We start from the raw sequence: 22655 nt of genomic DNA on the forward strand, positions 1-22655 counted from the left end.
TTGGGTCTCTACCTTAAGCTCAAGGAAAAGTTTCTTCAGTGTATGTTGAAATAACATCAAGAGCTTTAATAACGCCCAAGAATGTAATAACTGGTTAAATGCATATTTTGGAACAACACCCCATCATGAAAAATATTTATTACTTATACACTTTGTGTGCCAAAGAAAATGCATTAAGGGGAAGATACAAAACTTTCATATATTGCCTTTTAACATGTGCCTTATTCAGTGTCAAGATACTTGACTTAATACTGGAGTAAGCATATATGGATAAAGAGCCAACAACACAGTACATTTGGAATAAACTGTGTGTATAATGGTTAGATATACACCAAAGTGAAAGGACATCACAAGCTAAACATCTTTAACTAGCATGATATTGCCACTGATTCGGTGCAAAGAGACAAGAGACACAGCATCCAAGGGCAACAAAGGATGCATGCATAAACTGCAATTTTAAATGTTGACCAAAGTAAAACTTGCTGTGTAGAGTACACTGTACACTACAATGGCTGTAATGAGCAATAATTAAGAATCCTTGAAACACAACTATTCCAAGGACACAAAAATGCAGTGTCAAGCATATTTATTATTCTTTTTCCAAAGCATATTATACTGATTACCAATTTCTTGTGATTTAATGTAAATAGTATCTTTGGCCTTTATGTATATTAATGAACCTTTAAATTGTAGTGTTAAATTTTTGGTAAAATTTTATTTATTACAAAGTCACCAAATTTGATTAGTCTGTATTGTATATCATTAAATGTATAAAAAACATAATTTAGGTCATTACCTAGAATATTCTTTTATTTCTTGAAAAAGCAGTTTTCAAGGCCCAACACATGAACTGTTTAATTCCCTGATTTAAGAAACTCATAAGGACTGCACTACAGAGAGAAGTACTCTTAAGTATATTCTTGCAAAGATGATCATTTTGGCCACAAAGGTATTCATGTGCAGGGGTTTAAAGGATTGATGAAGACTGTTATAACATCGCATTTTAGTCCATCCTAATTCAAATATCCACAAAATCAGTCTTTAACTTCAGATGATTAATCAAGATGATGACACGACAAGCATAGTGGCAGCGGCCTGTTCCATTGTGTTGTTGATACTCCTGTTGTTTTTGATCTGTTTGATGATGTTCTGTTGGCCAAGATTGTCATCTACAAATAAAAATTTTGGATGGGGCAGTTTTCCTGAAGCGACAGAAAATAACAGAGGACATGTGGACATCAGTGACCATCATTATCGGCACCTGTCACCTAACAGACAACTAGTGGATAGAAGAGATGTAACCTGCTCTTCCTCTCATTGTGTTACCTCTGGAACTCTGTACTATGAAAATAACAATGACAGTGAAAACCAAGTTGTCATTATAGCTGCAGATGAAACAGACAGTACTTATATGAATATGGATTCTACATCATGTGACAAAGGAGTCTTCAATATAACAGGACTCAAGGAAGTTCACACTTACATAAACATGACAAGTAACAACTGCACTTCCAACACAGCCAGACATGAGTATGTAAGTACAAATGAAGGACAAAGTGAACCCCAGCATTTGTATTTGCCCATGCAAGTTAGAAAGTGCGAAATAAAACAAGAACAGAATAAATGAACTTAAGCCATCTGAATATACATGAGCAATGTGCCCACGATCAATATGTATTCTTTTGAAATTATCAAGTGTGAAGACATTTTACCAATGTCAGTGCTAATTTGGAAGTGGTGTTAAATATACACAAATGGTATTGAGCTACAGCTCTAAACAATGCAGAGATACTATTTTAAGACAATAGGATTAACTGGACTGTGATATAGTGCACTGAATGTTTGATGAAAATTTTTGTTTAGATATAGTAAACAAGAAGCATGGCATTTCCAACAGTGGTAAGTAACTATAAAAATTTGTGAACTGTCAACATTTTACAAGATACTGTGTGTGCATATGGTATTTCACTATAGACTTGTGTATACTTTTGATGAAGCAGATAAGTTTATTAGCTATGGTAAAAGAAAAACTTATCATTACCAGCCAAACTATGTGATGCCCTTAATATTCATTCATTTAAAGTGCATTTGGAAAATGCCTAATCATTATTTTGCTTTCTATACCAGTTTAAACCCAATACAAAATGTACATGAAAATATTATGGCATTTCATGCATTTTATATTTTTTAAAGAGTGAGTGCAGTACTTATACTTGTAATGCTAATTATTAGTTTTGATACGTATCAACTTGTGCAATTGCATGACTTCTAAGTTACACCTCTCCAAATAAAGCATGTCTGTCAGGTATTAAAATAGTTTTGGTATGACACATGGTTACAGTTAAATAGAGGAGAAATTTTTAAAACCATGTGAATGAAGAGTACAAGATTCCGGTCAACACTTGCTGATTTGTATACTACTCAGGACACTTAAATGTTTCATATTCACAACTCTAATTGTCTTTCATAGTGGAGGCAAATGAAATACTAAAGTACAAAATAATAACATAATAACAATCAGTGTATGTGTATGTACATGATAATTTATAAATCATTTCAAAATGCCCGTAATGTGTAAGCATTAAGCTACTCAATTTGTATATAAAATTAGTATATGTACATGATAGAGATTTATAAATCAAGAAATATATGATTAAAATGTCTATAATGTGCAAACATTATGCTAGTTGTATATACAGTACTACTCGTATTAGTAATAGTTTTTGTGTATTATGTTAGTTTGTGCTATTTCCTGTTAAAAATGTGTTGTTCATGAAAAATTATATCATAGTTGCCCTTTATTTTCATCCATCATAGTGCTTGCTGTGGGCATTTATGGATTACCAAGATCAGCTTATTTTATACACAAAGTAAAAAGTTTAGAGCATGTGCAGCTGGATGAAATTCTTCTCTGGCTACTGATGATAAATATATGGTTGATCCCAATTCTGTATGGATACCACAAGAACCCTAACAAGGGCAGAACCTCTTATGCCAACAAGTTCTCTCATGACAGGATGTCATTCCTGACTTGTGTATGTTTGTACATAAAGGACATGCTCTTCACAAAATAAAAGAAAAGCTAAGCTTTTACAGCAAAAGTTTTCATACAAACCCATCATTCATGTATTTGCTAGTATTCACATCCCAAATATTCCCAAGACCTCTTATTCTTTAGTCTATACAAGAAGAGTATTCTCACAATGCATGTGCCCTCTGGATCCCCAACTATGTCTCAACCAGTTGCATTACTTTTCATGAAAACTGTTAAGTGAGGTAGTGAGATTTGAGGGCTGGGAGGAAAGCAGTCATTTTATGATTAATGATTTGTATGACAAACTATTTCAAGACAAAAATTTCATTCACAACCCCATTACACACACAAGCCTGAATCACTGTTTTGGTTGAGGCAATGATTTGTTGGCTTCTCTGGCAGGCATTTCTGAACTGATAAACCTCAAAGATATTTAGTTCCCATTAAGAAACCTGTAGACCACGACCCTCCACATTTTGATAGTGTTGTCTGTGATTAAGTAACCTGTGTTCTTTTCCAGTATAACAGAGTTACAGTTACATGCAATTTCTTAAAATGTTAAAGTACATCTATTTGGAAATACGCACTACAGCTGGCAGTGTTTCCATACTTGTTGTTAACAACAATGAGTCGTGTCCATGCACCAGTAATCAACAGACCAACCAGATTTAAAAAAAAAAAAAAAAAGGCTGCTTATTATGAGTACATGCAGTTGATCTCACAAGATAAGAGTTTCCTAGATTACAGACCGAAACTGCTAAATTTCCAAATACAGAGTGGATTAGTTTCTAAGTAAAAATCTTTTAAATATTCTGTAACTGCCTTAGCTTACGACTTAGTATATAAATGTAAAATAAGGATGTTAGAATTAACAACATTCACAGAGAATACAAAAATTACACAATATTTCTAAGTCTCATAAACACCACACACCATCAATTAAAAGTATCTCAAGTAACTCAAGGATGTCATAATATATGGCCCTTTTTTGTTATCTAGTGTAAAATATCCTTCAAAATATTTAAGCACTTTTAAAAACTCAAAGTATAAAAAAGGGATTATGAAATGCTTACTATCTGTATTTCATTTATCTGGAAACATTTTCATGACAAACGAATAGCATTCGTATAATTACATGTGATAAAAACATATATCCTAGAGTGCAAGGCACAGCTATCCAGTTTCTTATAAAATAGATACACTAAATTAACAAATGTACAACTGGATAAAGTAAATGCAGAAAAGAAAATCATATATTTTTTATGCACAACATCCACTGAATCTCAGATAATTAGCTAATAAAGTAACAATGTAGAACTGAAATAACCTATTACTGGAGAGCAGTTGTGATTCCATAAAATAGTCTGGAAACAAAAATGTAATTTACTATAAAAAAAAATAGGAACGTCAGCTCAAATTAGGTTGTTTAATAACAAAAAAGTTACTAATATGGAATCTTAATCCATCAAGATTTTGATGACATCAAAGGACAAGATACAAATTTTACTATCTGTGGTGCATCACCATATTGTGATCGAAAATGAGTAAAAAAGCCACAGTTAAATGTAACTGATAGACTGTATTTTTCCACGATCCTTTTTTGTAATTTTTTTTGTATCTAGGAAAAATACAGTCTATCAGTTACATTATTGTGGCTTTTTTACTCAAATTTTATTTCCTGAGATTCCAATGCCTGATGACATCATCTGTGAAAAATTTAACAACTAACAATAAATAAATAAATAGACATTACATGGCACTGGGTTAACATCTGGAGAGTTCTGTATTGGAAAATAATAAACTCTTATCTACCACACAAGCAAGGACTGTTCAAAGAGAATTTTCCTTAAACCAGTCCAAAACAGGAAACCATAAAAATGTCTCTGTTTTTCTTTAATACTTTATATACAAATCTGATATAAATAGCAAACATATACATCTCTTTAAATAGCAGATTTATTGTACTTTTATGTGTATATGACTTTTCCACATTTCCATTATATTTTTCTAAGTATTTATAAAAAGTGAAGAAATTTCTGCCTATAAGCTCTGTGCATCATTCTGATTATATATAGTTTTGTTGCTCTGCATTTCAAAAGTGCCAAAATAAAGTACAAATTTAGCTCCAAAATGATACAAAACCAGCATTCTATCATGTGAAAACTTAAAGTGGCAAAAGAAAAATATATTAGGATCTGTAAGATCCAAGAGGTAAGCCACAACAGTGTGTTTTACAGGTGAAAAGTTTTGAATCCCCAAAATCTTAAGTGCTAACCTTTGAACGTAAGCATGCACACACACGTGGTCAACCTTACTTTGAAAGGAAACGTCTTTCTTTCTTTCGTAAATAAGTACTTCACTGTCAATTATAGTGCATAACACATACATTTTCTATGTCTCTTAGTTCTGGATTTGTTTATTTTTTTGTTTTAAGTACAAAAGCATAAAATGTATAACTAGCATGCAAGTCTGACATCCAAAAAAATGACAGATCATAACAAATTAACATTACAAACACACAACTTGCAGTACAATGGTATAAAAATAACTGTACCACTATCAAACTTCACAAGACTGTACTTCTTAAACTTGGAAATAAGAAAACTAAGCATTGTAAGGTCTAGTTGGGAGAAGCTTCTGAAGCTTAATGCTGTCCCAAAGCCAGTCAGGTGATACCAATAACCCTTCAGATGATGATGCCTTTGCAGATGAATCCTGAATAGCAATAAAATTTGCAATAAAGATAGGGTTAATTATAATACAGTAAAATCAGCTTCTAACAAAAATTATAAGAAGTTCAAGTTACCAACAATCTACTTTCCTTTAACTACACTACAACAGTACCTGCTTCCAATACGGAACTACTGTATAGAATATATTTTCTGCTTCCAATACTGAACTACTGTTTAGAATATATTTTCATCTTAATCATTTGACTTTAACATTAAAAACACAGAGAAATACCTTTTCATTTATTATGATATGAGTTGCTTCACTGGAACGGAATTCAGGCAATACTTCTCCTCCATATCTGTGTCACAAGTTAAGGATATAAAAAATAGATAACTTAAATTTACATCAATGCAAACAAAATACATGATTACATAGTTTTTCTTCTTGAGATTAGAATAGTGGTCCTTCCAAAATATTTCTTTGGGATGTAGGTACAGTTACATAGTATACAGTATTAAAATATGCTCTCTATTATTAACAAAGACTGAAGTAAAGGGCACTCAAATATCTGATAAAAGTTGACATTTTAATTACCATATATTATACTTTTAAAATTTATTTTCATAATACAGTGTACTATCTCTTATCCAGCAATCATGAATAGTATAAAATTAAACCTGAATCTTTGGGTATTAGGGTAGGCTGTTTTATTAATGTCCATTAGTAGACCTTTGCTAGAACTGGACCCCACTAATAAATGCATAATACACTAACTAAGCTCTAGAGCCACATTATAAAATACTGATCAGTATGCACACTATATTTAATCTGGTTAAATCAAAACACAAAAATACTAAGAGTAGCACAGGAAATGTAGTGATAACAAAGGATGCAAGTTCACATACTCACCAACAATATGGAAGACAGAGTGCTCAGTCCTTTACCCTACAACATTCTCCATTCCCAGTAAAACTATACACTAAAAGGTAACTACAAAATTTTACCCTACAGAATTAGGAGAAAAAATCTTAATTACAGGGCCTTACCTTTCAGCAACAATATAAATAAAGATAAAGAATGTACCCATATCTACTGTTGCCATGGTTTATAAAAGGATACGCTACAACATATCTTTGTAGTAAGTTGCGTTTCTCTAGAGGACTGGGTATGCTGACCATGACTCCTGTTAAAAAATCTGGCAGTGGCTGCACAAGAAATAAGCATGCTTTATTTTAGTGGAATCATACTTTGACAACTACAGGGCTAATGAAAAAGTCTTCATCATTTAACACTTGAGATCAAATTTTAGTACAGGAAAAAATGTTAGAATTACTGGAAATCAAACTTAAGCTTAAAGCTTTTGTAGAACTGGTTTTGAAATTCAAGTGTTTTCCAGAATTATGGAGTGAACACTTCTGGAACAAAAGACCTAATACATGTATAGCAAAAACAACCAAAATATGAACCTAGTAGGAGCAAAACATGTTATTACCTCAATAATTTCAAATTAGCATGGAAGAAAGTCCAAGTAACACAAACTGAACTAGTGTTTGAAAGCAGTATCATACATTCTGACCTAAAATTTGTGAATCCATAGTTTAAATAATAAAATTTAAAAGGATTTATATATTCAGAAATAAAGAGGCAAAAGGTCTTCTTACATTAACAGTTGGTATCTTTGTACGAGGAGTCTCTGGATGGCCATACATCATAAGATGTGCAGAGTTGTCGTTGTAACATGCTGAGCCATACTTACAAAGCTGTAAACATAATTTACTTTATTTCCCGACCCTTGACTGAAGGTGGATAATTCACTGAGATAAAAGATGATACAATATAACAGTGTTTTGTTTAAAAAACTGCATATGATATAGGATTTTTACATTAAGTTTAGTTTCTTACTTTCTTACAGAAAAATCACAAGTAGCCTTAAACAGTAAAAATTTCAGTGAAAACATCACGAGAATGATTCTCTGTGTCACACAGAAATATTTGTTGAAAAAATAAATTTTTAACTACAATGCCACTGTTTCAGCTCTCTTCAAAGGAAAGAAAGAAGAAAATATGTAGCAGTCAGCCAATATTACAGATAGTGTGCCAGGGAACCTACATACTCGGGCAGTAGTAAGCCTCAGTATTCATATCCATGTGGTATGAGAAATTAGCAGGGCTGCAAGGTTGGAACTTGCATTTTAAGTATTAAGATGGGTTTGTATTGAAAGAACTAACTTTGTTCTCAAAAAATTATATTTGTTTAATCAAAAACCTGAATCTCAAATTAGGCAGAAGGCATTAAGGTGCAGAAAACCCCATAATTGGCCAACTGAGATCTGCAGAATCTGCACAACAGCTGTTCAAGGCTGATCTGGAGCATTAGAATCTCTCTCAAAGCCATGAAAGAAGTTGTGTTTATAAGACACAAGTAACTTGAAAAGGTTTGTGTTTTGTACACTCAAAAGTAACTATGTCCTCTTTCTGCGTCACACCATGGAATCCCATGGGTGGAAGGCCCATACTGCCATAACATATTAATAGGAGTGACTGACTATGTAGTACCACTTAACCCATTAAATGTGATGCAGAGACAAAAAATCCACAGTCTATGTCACTGAGAATGCCATAATACAGAGCAAAGAACCTCACCAGAAGCAAGGTCAATGGCAGTGACAATGTCAAAGGGATTGTTAATGAATAGGAGTGAATCTTCTGCCTTTGCAGGATCTACTGTACTCAGCTGCTGATGCCCTCTTTCTTGTTTTTATTACCTTACTAGATTGAAGATAGCCAAGATTCTGCTTAGCATCCAAAAATTGCAGCAATGAATTTCCACTTTTTTTTATTTACTCTTGCTAGTAAAAAAAGTGTTTTTGGCCACTGCTTTAGCAGTCACAGACAACAATCTAATACTGGCCACACTAAATGTTGTATAATTTCACTGTTCAGCCAAGAAGCAAGTGTTTCAGCTGGTAAGGCTATTGATTTCTGCCACTGGGACTTACGCAATCTCATCACTGTCTCTGGCCCGTCCTCAATGTGAACTCTGAGACTTATTGAATCTGGAGTTTTTTTTTGCTGAAAAAGTCTGTTTCCTATAGTCTCATAAGGGAATTGAAAAAATGACTTTCTGGAGATGAAAAGCACTGCACTCTTTCCATAAGAAGCTGGCTTGTTGAGGGCTTATTACTCTGTCTAATTACTTGTTATTCTTCAACTGATGTACCTTTCTAGTGAACCCTTCCAGGACTGCCGGAGGAGCTCTGTTTGCCAGGCTGGTTGAATGACTCTGGTCATTAGAGTGGTACTAGTTAAGAACACTAGAGCACCTCTGGTCACAGCTCCTGCCATCAGAGCAGCCCTGGTCTTCATGGCTAGAGGGGGTCTGGTTATGGCTCGTATCTTGAAGATGTAAGCATGATCCAAAATATTTGAAAAGTCACTAAACTTATTTAACCCTTAAACGCCGACTGGACGTATCATACGTCGACTAAAATTATCTGTTGGGTGCCGAGTGGATGTACCGTACGTCGACTACAAAAAATTTCAACCTTCGGTCAACTTGACTCGACCGAAATGGTCGAAAACGCAATTGTAAGCTAAAAATCTTACATTCTAGTAATATTCAATCATTTACCTTCATTTTGCAACAAATTGGAAGTCTCTAGCACAATATTTCGATTTATGGTGAATTTTTGAAAAACTTTTCCTTACATCCGCTGTAAACTCGCCAAAAATTTCAGAAATTCTTTCATCATTTTGTCATAATTTTTGCACTGTTTTATATTAGCCGTTACATAAAGTTTTATATATGAAAATGTGCAATTTCATGTAAAATACAACAAAATACAACCCATGGTTGTAGCTTTTATTAGTTTGGAAATATTTTCATATCACGATAACTGCCGAAATTTCAACCTTCGGTCAACTTTTGACTCCTAATTTAAATGGTAAAAATGCTATTGTAAGCTAAAACTCTTACATTCTAGTAATATTCAATCATTTTGCAACAAATTGGAAGTCTCTAGCACAATATTTCGATTTATGGTGAATTTTTGAAAAAACTTTTCCTTACATCCGCCGCTAGAAATTTTTCACGTTGTCGTAATGTTTGCACCGTTTATATTAGTCGTTACATAAAGTTTTATATATGGAAATGTGCAATTTCATGTAGAATACAACAGGAAATAACTCATGGTTGTGGCTTTATCAGTTTTGAAATATTTTCATATAAATCACGATAACTGCCAAAATTTCAACCTTCGTCAACTTTAACTCGACGGAAATGGTAAAACGCAATTATATGCTAAAACTCTTACATTCTGGTAATATTCAATCATGTACCTTCATTTTGCAACAAACTGAAAGTCTCTAGCACAATATTTCGATTTATGGTGAATTTCTGAAAAAAATTTTTCCTTACGCCTGCGCCACGTAACTCGCCGAACATCTCGAAATTCTTTCGCCACGTTGTCATAATGTTTGCATCGTTTTACATTAGTCGTTACATAAAACTTTTATATATGAAAATGTGCAATTTCATGTAGAATACAACAGAAAATAACTCATGGTTGTAGCCTTTATTAGTTTTGATATATTTTCACATAAATCACGATAACTGCCAAAATTTCAACCTTCGGTCAACTTTAACTCGACCAAAGTGGTTGAAAAACGCAATTGTAAGCTAAAACTCTTACTTTCTAGTAATATTCAATCATTTACCTTCATTTTGCAATATATTGGAAGTCTATAGCACAATATTTCGATTTATGGTGAATTTTTGAAAAAACATTTTCCTTACGTCCGCGAGGTAACTCGCCTAACATCTCAGAAATTCTTTGTCACGTTGTCGTAATGTTTGCACCGCTTTATATTAGTCGTTACATAAACTTTTATATATGAAAATGTGTGCAATTTCATGTAGAATACAACAGAAAATAACTCATGGTTGTAGCTTATCAGTTTTGAAATATTTTCATATAAATCACGATAAATAGAAAATTCGACCTTCGGTCAACTTTAACTCAACCGAAATGGTCGAAAACTGCAATTGTAAGCTAAAACACTTACATTCTTGTAATATTCAATCAATTAGCTTCATTTTTCAACAAACGGGAAGTTCTAGTACAATATTTCGATATATGGTGAATTTTTGAAAAAACATTTTTTTACGCCCACGCTTATGAATTCATGCATCATTTTGTGATAATATTTTCTGTGTTGCTTTTGATTGTTTTACAATTTGTTATATACCAAAATCATTGCAATTTAGTGTACAATACAAAGAAAAAGAAATAAAATAATGCTAGTTTTTAACCATTTTGCTCACAGCGATTTGTATAAAACTATATATGAAAATTTTTTTGCGCTGTCATATATTTCAATATTTATATATGATAATGGTATTTTTTCATTTCTGATGGTTGCATACTAAAACTTCAGGCAATGACAAAAAAAGGAGCCAAAATGAACTCTTAATCTTAAAACTAAGCGTGCTGTGATTTTTGAAAAAACTTTTTTCCGCTTTCGGCGCTAACTCGAACGCCGCCGGCATACGGGAGACGTTTTTGTAAATAGAGGCTCGGCGTTAGAGGGTTAATTGGGCTATTCAAATAAACCTGAAGATATATGACTCAATTTCAAGATCCAAATGGTAGACATCTTGGAATGTGGCTGCCATACTGGAAATTCATGTAACTGCTATTCTTCTTTCACGAATCCATGATGAATATCCATCATTTTTCCAAGTTTATCACCATTTGAAGGATTTTTTAATAATAATATTAAAATAATAATAATATATAAATTTTCATAATATTTACTATCCAGATACTTACCTGCTGTTCAAGATAGCTTATATCTCCTTGCCTATTGGCGCAGAGATACAGTATAACCTATCTTTAACAGTAGGTAAGATTCATCCCAAATAAATAATAATAATAGTAATAATAATAATCATAATTTGTCCTAATTTCAGTGAATAAAGAATTAACATCTTATTTTAATCTGAAGCTTCAGTGTATAATTACTACAACCTGCAGAAAAAAACTGAAAGTAACTAAACTAACCTTTTTGGTCACTGGAACATGAACATATGAATCATCTGTTTTTCTTTTGCTAGAATGATGTTCTGATTTGATATCAGTCTTTTTATTCTTGGATACTGTTTGTTTCAGCTCAGGACTGCCTCTGACGAATGTTTTCATTGTTTGTTGTACCTACAAAATAGATGTGCTGTGTTATCATAGAAAAATATGCAGTATTCTTATACTGTACTGTAATTATACACTACTGTAATTGTTAACTTGATTTTAAACAAAATTACATTGGTGACTTAGCAAAATCTAAATACTGCATTACACTGAATGCTATTCAAAATAATTGGAAAAAATTACCATATACTATGTACTTTACAACAGCAATTTTTTAAAACATGATCGTAAATACCATAACATGATGTTGCAGCTGCCAAAAAATGTTTAAATATGTAGTAAATGAAAACTGAATACCTTAGCTTTGGTTTTAGATGAGCTACTGGGTGAAGGAGTACTGTCAGAAGTCCTGACGGAGGTAGATAGGTCCCCCCCAGAACATCTGCTGTTACTGTCATTTCCATCTCCATCATCATCACCATCACCATCGTCATCAATTCTGTCAGTATCATCAGATCCCAAAACTTCCAGGTCTCCATATTCACGGGATTTCTTATAAAGTTCCTGAGGGGAAAACCTTTTCTCAATTCTATGACTAAATTATCAAATTTGTTTACCCGCTCATTGAGAAATGATGTACTGTACACTGACTGAAAATATTTATGTCTGGTGAAAATTGTAGTTTTTTTAATTAATTTTTCATACAAAATCATTACTTATACAATCCACTTCCTTTTCCACAAGATGGCATAGAAAAATGTTCCTCCTACAGCTGTGTCTCCAGAACTGAAGGTTCTCAGGTGCCAAACCAACTCAAATTGTATACAAGTAATGAGCTTGCATGAAAAGATTTTTTTATTTTGTTTCACAGCAAACCAATTATTTATTTTCCAAGAATTGCAATTTAAGGGGAGGAACAGAGTTGTCACGTCTCAGACTGTTAACTGGGAGCTGTAAGATCTAATTAGAGTTTAAGTTGGCATAAGCATCAAATCTCATTATTCAAAAAACAAGGGAATGTGTTTATGTGACAAAGCCCTCTGTGTAAATAGCACAGTAATGTCAAAGGTTTGCTACTTATACATTTTTGAGTAAAGTGTGTATTTTTCACTTGAGTCCAATCATGGGTTGTAACGAGTGGGCCACACACACTCCCATGAGGTATCATTTAGTAGATAATGATTCTCCATGTATGTGTGATGTCGAAGTAAATAGTATCATTTAGTAGATAATGATTCTCCATGTATGTGTGATGTAGAAGTAAATATCCCCAGAAATTTACATAATTTCAGATGTAATAATGGGAGAATGAGGAACTGAAATGGCAGGGCTAACTGCTTATAGAGCTCTCTCATCAAACTACCTGTGAGTTATCTTCCAGAGACAAAAATTCACCAAGCTTGTCTGGTATCTAAATGAAACTGCCATGACAGCCACATCCACATCCTTATTAAGTTACAACCATAACAACACTAACTTTAACCTACGCAGCTTTTCCATCCATCACACCATCATACTCCTACAAGATAGCTTATCTGAGCTAATACATATCATATCCTTGTCACTCGTTCCTTTGAAATACCTTCTCTAATATCTGGCTCTGTGAATGAATAGGTACAATGCCCTGACCCGGAAACAATGAGGTCCTCATTCTAAGCAAGTACGGTGAAACATGCAGCAGACCATGTTTCATTACATGGGGAACACTTGCATTCAGCAGGAGTAACTTTGCCTTACACAGTGGGCAGTTCACTGACTTCCCATGAAGATAAATTTCCCAGGAGTAAAGCTGTCTTTACTGTGGGAACAGGAAGGGAAACTTGTTGCAGTGGTTTTCATGTAGCTTTGAGTGAAGCTGCTTAATTAATACCAATGAAAGATACCATCAAGGAATTTTATTCTCAAAATGATGCCATAACTGTCTCAACTCTGTCAGGAGAGAAAAGTCTATCCTCTGAACTTCAAGTCTATGACATCGTGGGTCTCTGCTACTTTACTGCAAGACTGACAAACCCTTCTGCCCCTGAAGGTATTTGGGGAATAGTAGTACTGGCTGGGACAACAACGAAAAGGCTTCTACCTTGTAGAGAAGGAGTGTACAATCCCTGCATGGCTTAGATATTGCAAAATGACCAATGAACTTTAGATCTGAAGTTAAACTATGAATGTGTAGTTGGTGCATAAGTTCCTTCCAGCTGGGGAATCTCCTGGACAAGTCAATTAGTAGCAATAGCAGATCGGCATACCACATCTGATTCATCCGCAGCAGACTTGTCAGTGTCACTAAGAGATTCCTACATGTAATGATTTGGTCCAGGACTTTCATAATTATTGCATATTGAAAAAAAAAAAAAAGTAAAACTCCCAACTATCCCAGGTGCATGAATGCTTCCAGCTTCCCATTCTCTATATAGCAAAAAGTGCAGTTACTTCAACTTCCACTACCTCCTCCAGTAGGAAAGCAGCGATGGCATAATTAAGTAATAATCATCCCCGTGAAAACATATTGAAAGTTGCTTGATTTAACTACCATCTACCACAGAGTTAAAAGGATCTGATTAATAATTAAAGTCTAAGCCAAAATGCATTAACTGCAGCTTGTTGTTTAAATGACCAATGGTACCAACATTTTGAGCATAGTTCTGACACAGCCAAATACAGTTTTATTGCCCTGTCATTTTCACTTTTTTTCTAATCTCCACAGTGTTAGGTGCAAAAAAAATTAAATTTAACGTTTTTGAATGAGGTGCAATATTAAAATATCAAAAACATCAATATAAACAATTCTGTGTTTGCTTCACAATACCATTTTCTAGCAAAATTCTCGAAATTCAAAAACTGATTTTAAAAATAATTTCCATTTTGGAAACACCCATCCCATACCTAACCTTATTCCCTTCCCTTTCTCTCTCACTCACACATGCAACTTTCCTTTCTCCTTCCACCTCCTTCCTTTCCCCCTATTTCATTTCCCTCCCCCTGCTCATTCTACTGTGTTACCAGGCTTCCATAAAACATGTGCTTGTACATGTACAAAAAAACTGAAATTAGTTAAGTATATCTTAGTTTAACCAGACCACTGAGCTGATTAACAGCTCTCTAGGGCTGGGGTCTGAAGGATTAGACTTATTTACGTGGCTAAGAACCAACTGGTTACCTAGCAATGGGATCTACAGCTTATTGTGGAATCCGAATTATTATTATAGCGAGAAATGAATTTCTATCACCAGAAATAAATTCCTCTTATTTTTCATTGGCCGGTCGGAGATTCGAACTCGCGGCCAACAGAGTGGTAGCTGAGAACAGAACCCACTCGTCCAACGAAGAACTAAAACTTAACCAGACTTCCATAAAACATGTGCTTGTACATGTACAAAAAAACTGTGTACTGAAATTTTTCAAAGTTATTCATGTTTATTTCAATGAATGTAAAAGTGAAATAATAAAACCATCCCTAAATCATGCAAAATATATATTTATAAATAACAAACATACCTGGAGATATGATAACGTAGTAGCTTCTTGCCAAGATTTGTCATTTCGAATTTTTGTAACCCGTGGGAACCTTATAGAAATTCCATCAGCTGTATGAATCTGATGCCTTGTAAATTCTGCGCCAGTGATTTCCCAAACTGGAGCTTTCTGTAAAGTTTCTTTACCATAATTCATACAGCAATGACTCCTTAATTCATACAGCAATGACTCTTATGTCCTTGCACTAAAAACAAATTCTTAAATACAAAACTAGTATCTCTATACACACCCATCACATTTACAGAGAGAGCTATTCATGTATCTGTGAATCCCAGATACCTGGCCTCTATAACAAAAGCAGTATCACTCCCCCCTTAGTAGAATGTGCCAGTGTATCTGATTCCAACAAGTTACCTAGTAGCTACCTGGATCACTCATTATGTGGTCTGACCCAACTACATAAGAACATAAGGGTTGGGAGGCTGACTTTTGGTGTACACTAATTAGTTTGTACAGACAAATTTAATTTTGTATTTAAAAAATTACATACCTTCCCATACAAACTCATTACCTTTATGCAACCTGAGTAGCCACTTACATAAGTTCCTACATGAGGAGGAGCTAAGCTACTAGAGATAAAAAAAAAAGGGGGAACACAAGGAACCACAACTAGCTTCTGGGAAAATAAATGATTCATCTTCAAGTAAGTCTGAGGATTAATAATGGGACATGAAATCAACAGGAGCCTTGTTAGTAAAATTATTTTTTAAGTTGCATGGCTATGTAACATGAGAATATAAAAAAAAATACAAAACATAAGGTAAACAATACTAATACCACAAAATGCAATAAAAATACATGTGTAGCATGGTATATAAAAAGACTGAATCAAACTCAAATCTTCACAAATCTGGAAGCAAGAGAAGGGAAAAGGAACACTAACTTGCATACACAAACAAAAACTACCAACACTGAAATATGCTAAGGCAACCAACAAATGAACAACAAAAAATCAAGACTACCAAAGCAAAACAAGGTAATGACCAGCAGTCAATGACCTGACACTAGAACTGAAGAAAACAATGAAAAATAATATACAAGTGGAAGAGGAATAAGTTTTAGCACTTGCAGTTATGCTCAGCAAAAGACACCTAAAAATAAATTTTCTCTAAATCATTGAGAAATTGTTGCAACATGCTTAAATCCAAAGTACAATTGAATATTAAAAATAGGAAATGAAATAAAGTAAACAAGTTTGGGAGAAACTGTGAGTTGTAGGCAGGTCAACATACACATACTTAAGTGATCCAGTTGGCCAACAGTGAACCTCGAAGAACCAGATATCCAACAGATAAATATTACTTCTTTTATATAAATATTGCTTACTTTATAAAACACAAGGTCTGGTTTTCAAATGCCTTATATTAGTGCTTATTGGCAGTTTGAACATGAAATGGTAAGATTATGGTACAGTGCAGTAATATGACTCTTAAGAATCTTCTCGTAATAACAATATTTTTGTACTTTTAGAATGATTTAGAATGATTTGGGCTTTCATTACACTTACATTTATCATTTATACAAGTGCACTTCATTTTAGAACGTTTGAATTTGAAGTAAATGAAAATTTCAGAAACATTCATGCCATACACATAACATTCCATACCTTAGGATCTGCGCAAACAAAATCAGGTACCATAGATTTAGTGCATTTCAACCATGATGGAACACGATCAAAATCTTGACTAATTTTGACCACATCAAGCTCATCCTGCAACCGAGCCAAAGTTGCATCATCATGACCAGTGTGAACCTGAAAATAAAATCATATTCAATTTTCACCTGTGAAGTTTTTTGAACTTGACAAGCTTACCTACATAAAACACAAAATGTATCATGTAAAATATAATAACTTTTAAAATATGTTTCTCCTTATGATAATAAACTAGGAAAATGCACAGCCTTAGACTGTAAAATTTCTTGATTTTTTCTCCAATTCATTTACAGCTTCCCGCTCTAAACAATATGACACTATTTCTACAGTAATATAACTATTATCCAGATGCTTTGGAACTTAAAGGAATGGTGGATATCTCAATAGCAGAGAATAGCTTCGCAGCCTATCATGAGTATACATTATGGCATGTTTGTTTCACTTGTCATCATAATAAAGTTGATCTTTAATCAATATCTTCCGTGTCAATCATATTACCAAATCACAACTAAGGATGTAAAAGTTTGTTCAAACTCTTTGTGGAACTTCATACAAAGCATCACCTATGGAACAACTAACATCAACTGTTCTTGCGATATTAGAGCACAGAAATGCTGAGTTTATGGTTGAAATTAATATACATAACCAATTATCTCTGTCTATATGAAATTAATCTTGTCAAACTATCATGAAAAACTCAAACATTGTTCATAAGAGCAATTTATACCCTAAAAGCAATTATACGTACAATAAGCCTCTGATGTAAGTGGGGGATTGTTTCCTTGTTAGGTGGATCTCAAAATCTGTTTATGTTCAAGTTCCTCATATAAAATAGCATACAGTAATATAGTTCATACTCCTAACATTGAGAATATAGAGAAACAAATGTTTCACATACAGTACTAGGAATTCACATTTTCTTATGATAATCAATATGTTGCATAGGTTGGCACAATGCCATGTCCTAACTTTTATTGATCTGATTTGTGCAATTATGAACAACACTTATGGGTAAAGTGTACCCTTAGTTGTACCATTGTCACCCTTTCCATTAACAGCGGACAAATAGCAATACTGCTAGTTACAAACAGATGGCTGCTGCCAATTTTTCTGTGAAGAGCAATTAAAAAAAATAGTAAAAAATAAATCAAAACCCAGGAAACCACTCTTGGATCCCTCTTATCAAATCACGTATCCACCCATGCAATTACAAAAATAAAAATATGTCACACATGTAACTAGGGTTAATATCTGCACATTATATCAAGTTTTTATATCACACAATAATATAACGAATTCATGCTCTTCAGTTGAAATTTGAAATGGAGGAATATGTATGCATTCACTTAACCTTTCTGGTGGTCACAAAATACCTCTGCTAAATTCTGCCACCAATGCCTTGCCTCTGCTTTTACCTCCACCCACCTCCAGCCTCCCTTCTCAGTTCTCATCCAACTAGGTATAGATAATCCATCCATTTAAATTAAAATAACAAGCAATTTCCATCTTTCAATAGTTAGAGCAATTTTTTATAGGAAATATTACATATGAACTAGAACTTGTAGTACTTGCAGTGGTCTAAAACCTCCAGTTACTCATCAAACTTACCTTTGTTACAGTACACCACTTGTTTATTCTTTGATCAAAACACCCCATCAAAAATACTGACATCATTCCACCTGTAAAAGCCATATTAAGTTAGAGTTAATACTACACGAGGAAGAAACAATACGTTAACAGAAATCTCATTAAGCAAAATGACAGATTGAAGTTATTGTCACTATTAAATCACAAACTCAAACACAATGCAGTATTTACCTTTCTTCCCTGTCCCATACCAAGCCCCTAAAACTACCAGATCTGCAGTATCTGCCATTGCTCCATCGTTCAAGTAATCTTTTTTCACTTTTAACCAATGTCGTTTTCCTGGTTCATAAATACTCTGGAATACAATAAAAATATATGTTAAATAATCACATGCAGCATGAGTATGTTGTAAGGTCCAGATCTGTTGCCGGGACCCTCAGGGCATTCTTGCTTCAAAACAAAATCTACATGACACATCAAGTACTCGCAGGAAACACAGATCCAGCGCTTATGATTCAAACAATATTTTATGCAATTTTAGAAGATACTTTATGTCCTTGTTAGAACTGTAATTACAATGCATGTAAGGCATTGCAAGCTCTCCAACCATATGTATTTGAAATCTCTTCCTAAATTGTATATAGAATTGTTAACCATTCTCAAGGAGTGAGAAAACAAATCTGACTGTATATAGATGTCCCTCTGTTTTTCCCTAATGTCAAATGCTACTTTTATGCTCACAAGAGTTCTTGACCTGTCGGAGATTTTATGTCAATAAATCGGAATACCTTGAATCTGCCTCTTACTCACTACCTCGTTATAATGTCACATCAAGATTTGATAGCTAACTTCAAGGAAGCTGTATTTCACTAAATAAGACAAATAATTCATGACTTCTTCCACTGAAAGCTGAGAATTTTGAATCAATGATCTGATTAAACTATCTTATGATAAAACAATATTGTACTCTTAATTTAAATACCAAATATAAGTAAGACTTACATTTATATCCTTGAGCACTAATCCTTCCAAACCTTGCTTTAAGACATCATTTATCATGTTACGTAGATCTTCCTTCTTTGTTATTAACTTCATTTCCGAAAACATTATGTGATTCTTTATTTCAGTCATGTGTTCCTCCAGAATTTCTCGTCGTTCTTTTATTGGCCTGAAAGTAGTCAATGCAAGTAGCAATTAGTCACTGGAAGAGATATAAAGAAACCATACCACAAAAGCTTTTAAACTGACCATGAAATTTAAATCACATTACAAATTAAAAGCAATACTGATATTAACTTTGCAGATTAATGAATTTATTCAGTACGATTAGTCTACAATCAGACATGCTTCAAATCATACTTTTTCCACCACAGTTCCTCTATACTTCAATATAAAGAGGCAAATGATGAGGATCATTAAATGACATTGCACTACAGGAGACATATCAACATTAAATCCTAATATAACTAAGAAGAAGTCATAATCCAACAATATACAATACATGAAAATGAAAATTTAAAGGAATTCATGAAGTTCATGTTCATAAATAAAAGCGTCTTTCATCATTAGACAAAAGAAGGTTCATATATGCCTTGCAACAGTGCATTCCACACTAGAGGGAACATCCTTATTCACTATGTTACAACTGTCACTGATGTACATAATTCCCAATTTGACAACCTTGGTTTCCTCTAGTTGTCTTACATGACCTCTCCTATGACCTCTCTGCTCCTCCTTCATAAACAAAGGTTTCTCAGCCATTAATGGTGCATTCCAGTCAGCAGCACGTTAAGTGAAGGAGGGTTAAGGGGTGAAAATTACACAACATGTATTCCCCACCCTTTCCCAGTCAGATGACAGATGCTCATTGCTAAATACACACATGGTCTGCCAACCCCTTCCATGAGAGTTAGAGTTCAGTTTGCTCAAATTTCCTTCATGAATCAATTTATCATAGAAGCAAAATGTAAGTTGGATGTCCTATCATTGCTGGTAGTATTAAAAGCTTCCATACATACACATCATGAAATCTCTTCTATTCCCCGAATCCCAAATCTTCCCAACCACTGAGGCCTGTAAACTCAGGTGCAGCATGGATAGTGTTATGACCCCAGGTTTTTTCTGTGTATCGATAAAAATTTATTACTCTCAAGAAAATAACCAACTGCAAGACTTTCAGTTGAAGAAAATGCAAAATTGTTTGGTATTTCATGAGTACCTCATACTTTTATAGTTTTTTGTAAAAATTCTGTGAATTTACAGATTCTCATGCTAAAAAGATACAGAAAAGGATGGCTAACTGTATTTTCCATTTTTAACCCTTCTCAGAAGGTCCTCAAATTTCACAGAGAAACGGTGCGGTCATTTACACAAACAGTAAAATACAGTCACAAGGAGAACTTACAGAGATTACTTAAAATAATAAAAACACAATACATGTACATGTACTTTCTTTTATCCTACAAGTACTTTTACTTACTTATCCATCAAATCTTGTCCATTGTAATGAATACAGTCAAATACAAAAAGGCATACATTAGCATCTTGAAACTCTGCTTTCTGTAATGAAGAAAAACAGACAACTCATGAGTAGCTAACACTAAAAAAAATTATGGTAAAACAAGAATATGAAAAGAAATTATCTCAAGCTGTATCTTCATCTACTGGAATTCCTTTTAAAATATCTGGCCATAATATACCATAGAAATCATACCTTATGAACACCCAGTGTTCCAAATGGTAATGGTGTTCCAGTCTTATTATCTATCATCAACACCTCTGCATCAAGAATAAGGTCTTCACCGTGTGGAAAAGCTTGTGGAATGTAGTTTTTAAAATGGGAAACCTGAAAATATAAAAAATTCAAGGGTTGATGGACTAATAAAAATCTGCTTTGGTTTTTGTACAATAAAATTAAAACAATTACTGATTTTTATTCCCAATATCTTCAATGCCCTTAACATTTCTATTCCCACATACCAAATAAAAAAGTCATTTAAGAGTGGACACACTGAAATATCAATACAATTGCTAACGCATAACGACTGGTGTCTAAACTGACATGATGAAGAGCTAAATAAGATTCAGGTGATTAAGCAGACAATCAAAGCAAGTAAAGCATATAAAATTAAAATACCATAAATATGTTAAAATTTTATTGTTACAAACCACTGTTTCACTATACAGTAGTAACTTTTTTGGCAAAGTCTCTGACCAAGCAACAAATACTTTAAGCTATATATCAAAATGCCAATAGTTGGTGCATGAGGCCATGAAAAGTTGGGAAAAACTGTTCAACATGTCTACAAGTACAAGACCAATAGCTAATCAATTTGAGGGCCCCAGCTAATTTAAGGGTGAACATTTTCATTTATTGGGATATGGCTGTAGTATTTGCATCAAGAATAAAGGACACTACATGCATCAATTCTAGCCCAATAAATTCATTCTGAGACCCTTGTTTTTTTTGGCCTTTCAGTTAAACAAAAAAATTTCTGAATGCTTAATCTAATAAAATAATTGCTCTACAGTTTATAAATGCAACAGCATGGTACAAAGTCCTACCAATAACCTTTGAGCTGGCAAAAATCTTAACAAATATTATTGGTTCACGAAAAAATTTATTCTAATTATGAATATTAAAATTACTTCAAAAGAGCTCTTTATCATGCTTAGTTATTTATTTACTATTTTGTTCTGTATACTTGAACACAGATTTATTTTTTAAAGAATGATTCTGACTTCGAATACAAACGAAAAGCCTTTCTTCCTGGTATATTCAACTACGATTTCATTTGCTACAGAGAAACAAAGCTATTCATAAAAGATATTACACTGATATATTTTTGTTGCACCAGCTACCATCATCACTACATGTGCTATGGTATGGTAACATCACTATATCACTGAGCCATTTCAGTACCCTCCTTCCTATTTTCATAATTTTCATCTAGCTGCTTCACTTTGTACTCTGTCAACTGCTTTGTCAAGATCTAAAAACTGTCATATTATCTCTTCCTTTTTATAA

At 33.5% G+C, this 22655-nt stretch overlaps 2 protein-coding genes across 10 annotated transcripts in view; one reads left to right on the plus strand and one right to left on the minus strand.

Annotated features, from left to right (window-relative positions):
- The window catches only part of LOC136837369 (uncharacterized), a 53197-nt gene extending 50407 nt beyond the window's left edge, over positions 1-2790 (plus strand). For 3 of the 4 annotated variants that reach the window (XR_010852669.1, XM_067102124.1, XM_067102126.1), the window contains exon 20: positions 1052-2790. Coding sequence is in view for 2 of the 4 variants with exons in the window: in XM_067102124.1 (XP_066958225.1) it covers positions 1052-1627 (576 nt within the window). In the remaining 2 variants the exon portion in view is untranslated. Of the gene's footprint in view, positions 1-1038 lie in introns of all 4 variants that reach the window. The other variant, XM_067102125.1, reaches the window with a different exon arrangement.
- A 1317-nt stretch (positions 2791-4107) lies between these two features.
- DNAlig3 (DNA ligase 3) overlaps positions 4108-22655 on the minus strand; it is a 47585-nt gene continuing 29037 nt past the window's right edge. For all 6 annotated transcript variants that reach the window (XM_067102129.1, XM_067102133.1, XM_067102130.1 and 3 more), the window contains 13 exons: positions 21342-21473; positions 21108-21187; positions 19631-19796; positions 18860-18983; positions 18650-18720; positions 16994-17140; positions 15349-15495; positions 12211-12417; positions 11770-11919; positions 7369-7467; positions 6827-6912; positions 5999-6065; positions 4108-5749 (listed from right to left, as the gene is read on the minus strand). In XM_067102129.1, the coding sequence (XP_066958230.1) occupies positions 5639-5749; positions 5999-6065; positions 6827-6912; positions 7369-7467; positions 11770-11919; positions 12211-12417; positions 15349-15495; positions 16994-17140; positions 18650-18720; positions 18860-18983; positions 19631-19796; positions 21108-21187; positions 21342-21473 (1587 nt within the window). In that variant the 3' untranslated portion in view covers positions 4108-5638. The remainder of the gene's footprint in view (positions 5750-5998; positions 6066-6826; positions 6913-7368; positions 7468-11769; positions 11920-12210; positions 12418-15348; positions 15496-16993; positions 17141-18649; positions 18721-18859; positions 18984-19630; positions 19797-21107; positions 21188-21341; positions 21474-22655) is intronic.

This window comes from Macrobrachium rosenbergii, chromosome 59, assembly GCF_040412425.1.
Source record: "Macrobrachium rosenbergii isolate ZJJX-2024 chromosome 59, ASM4041242v1, whole genome shotgun sequence".
Classification (NCBI taxonomy): Eukaryota; Metazoa; Arthropoda; class Malacostraca; order Decapoda; family Palaemonidae; genus Macrobrachium; species Macrobrachium rosenbergii.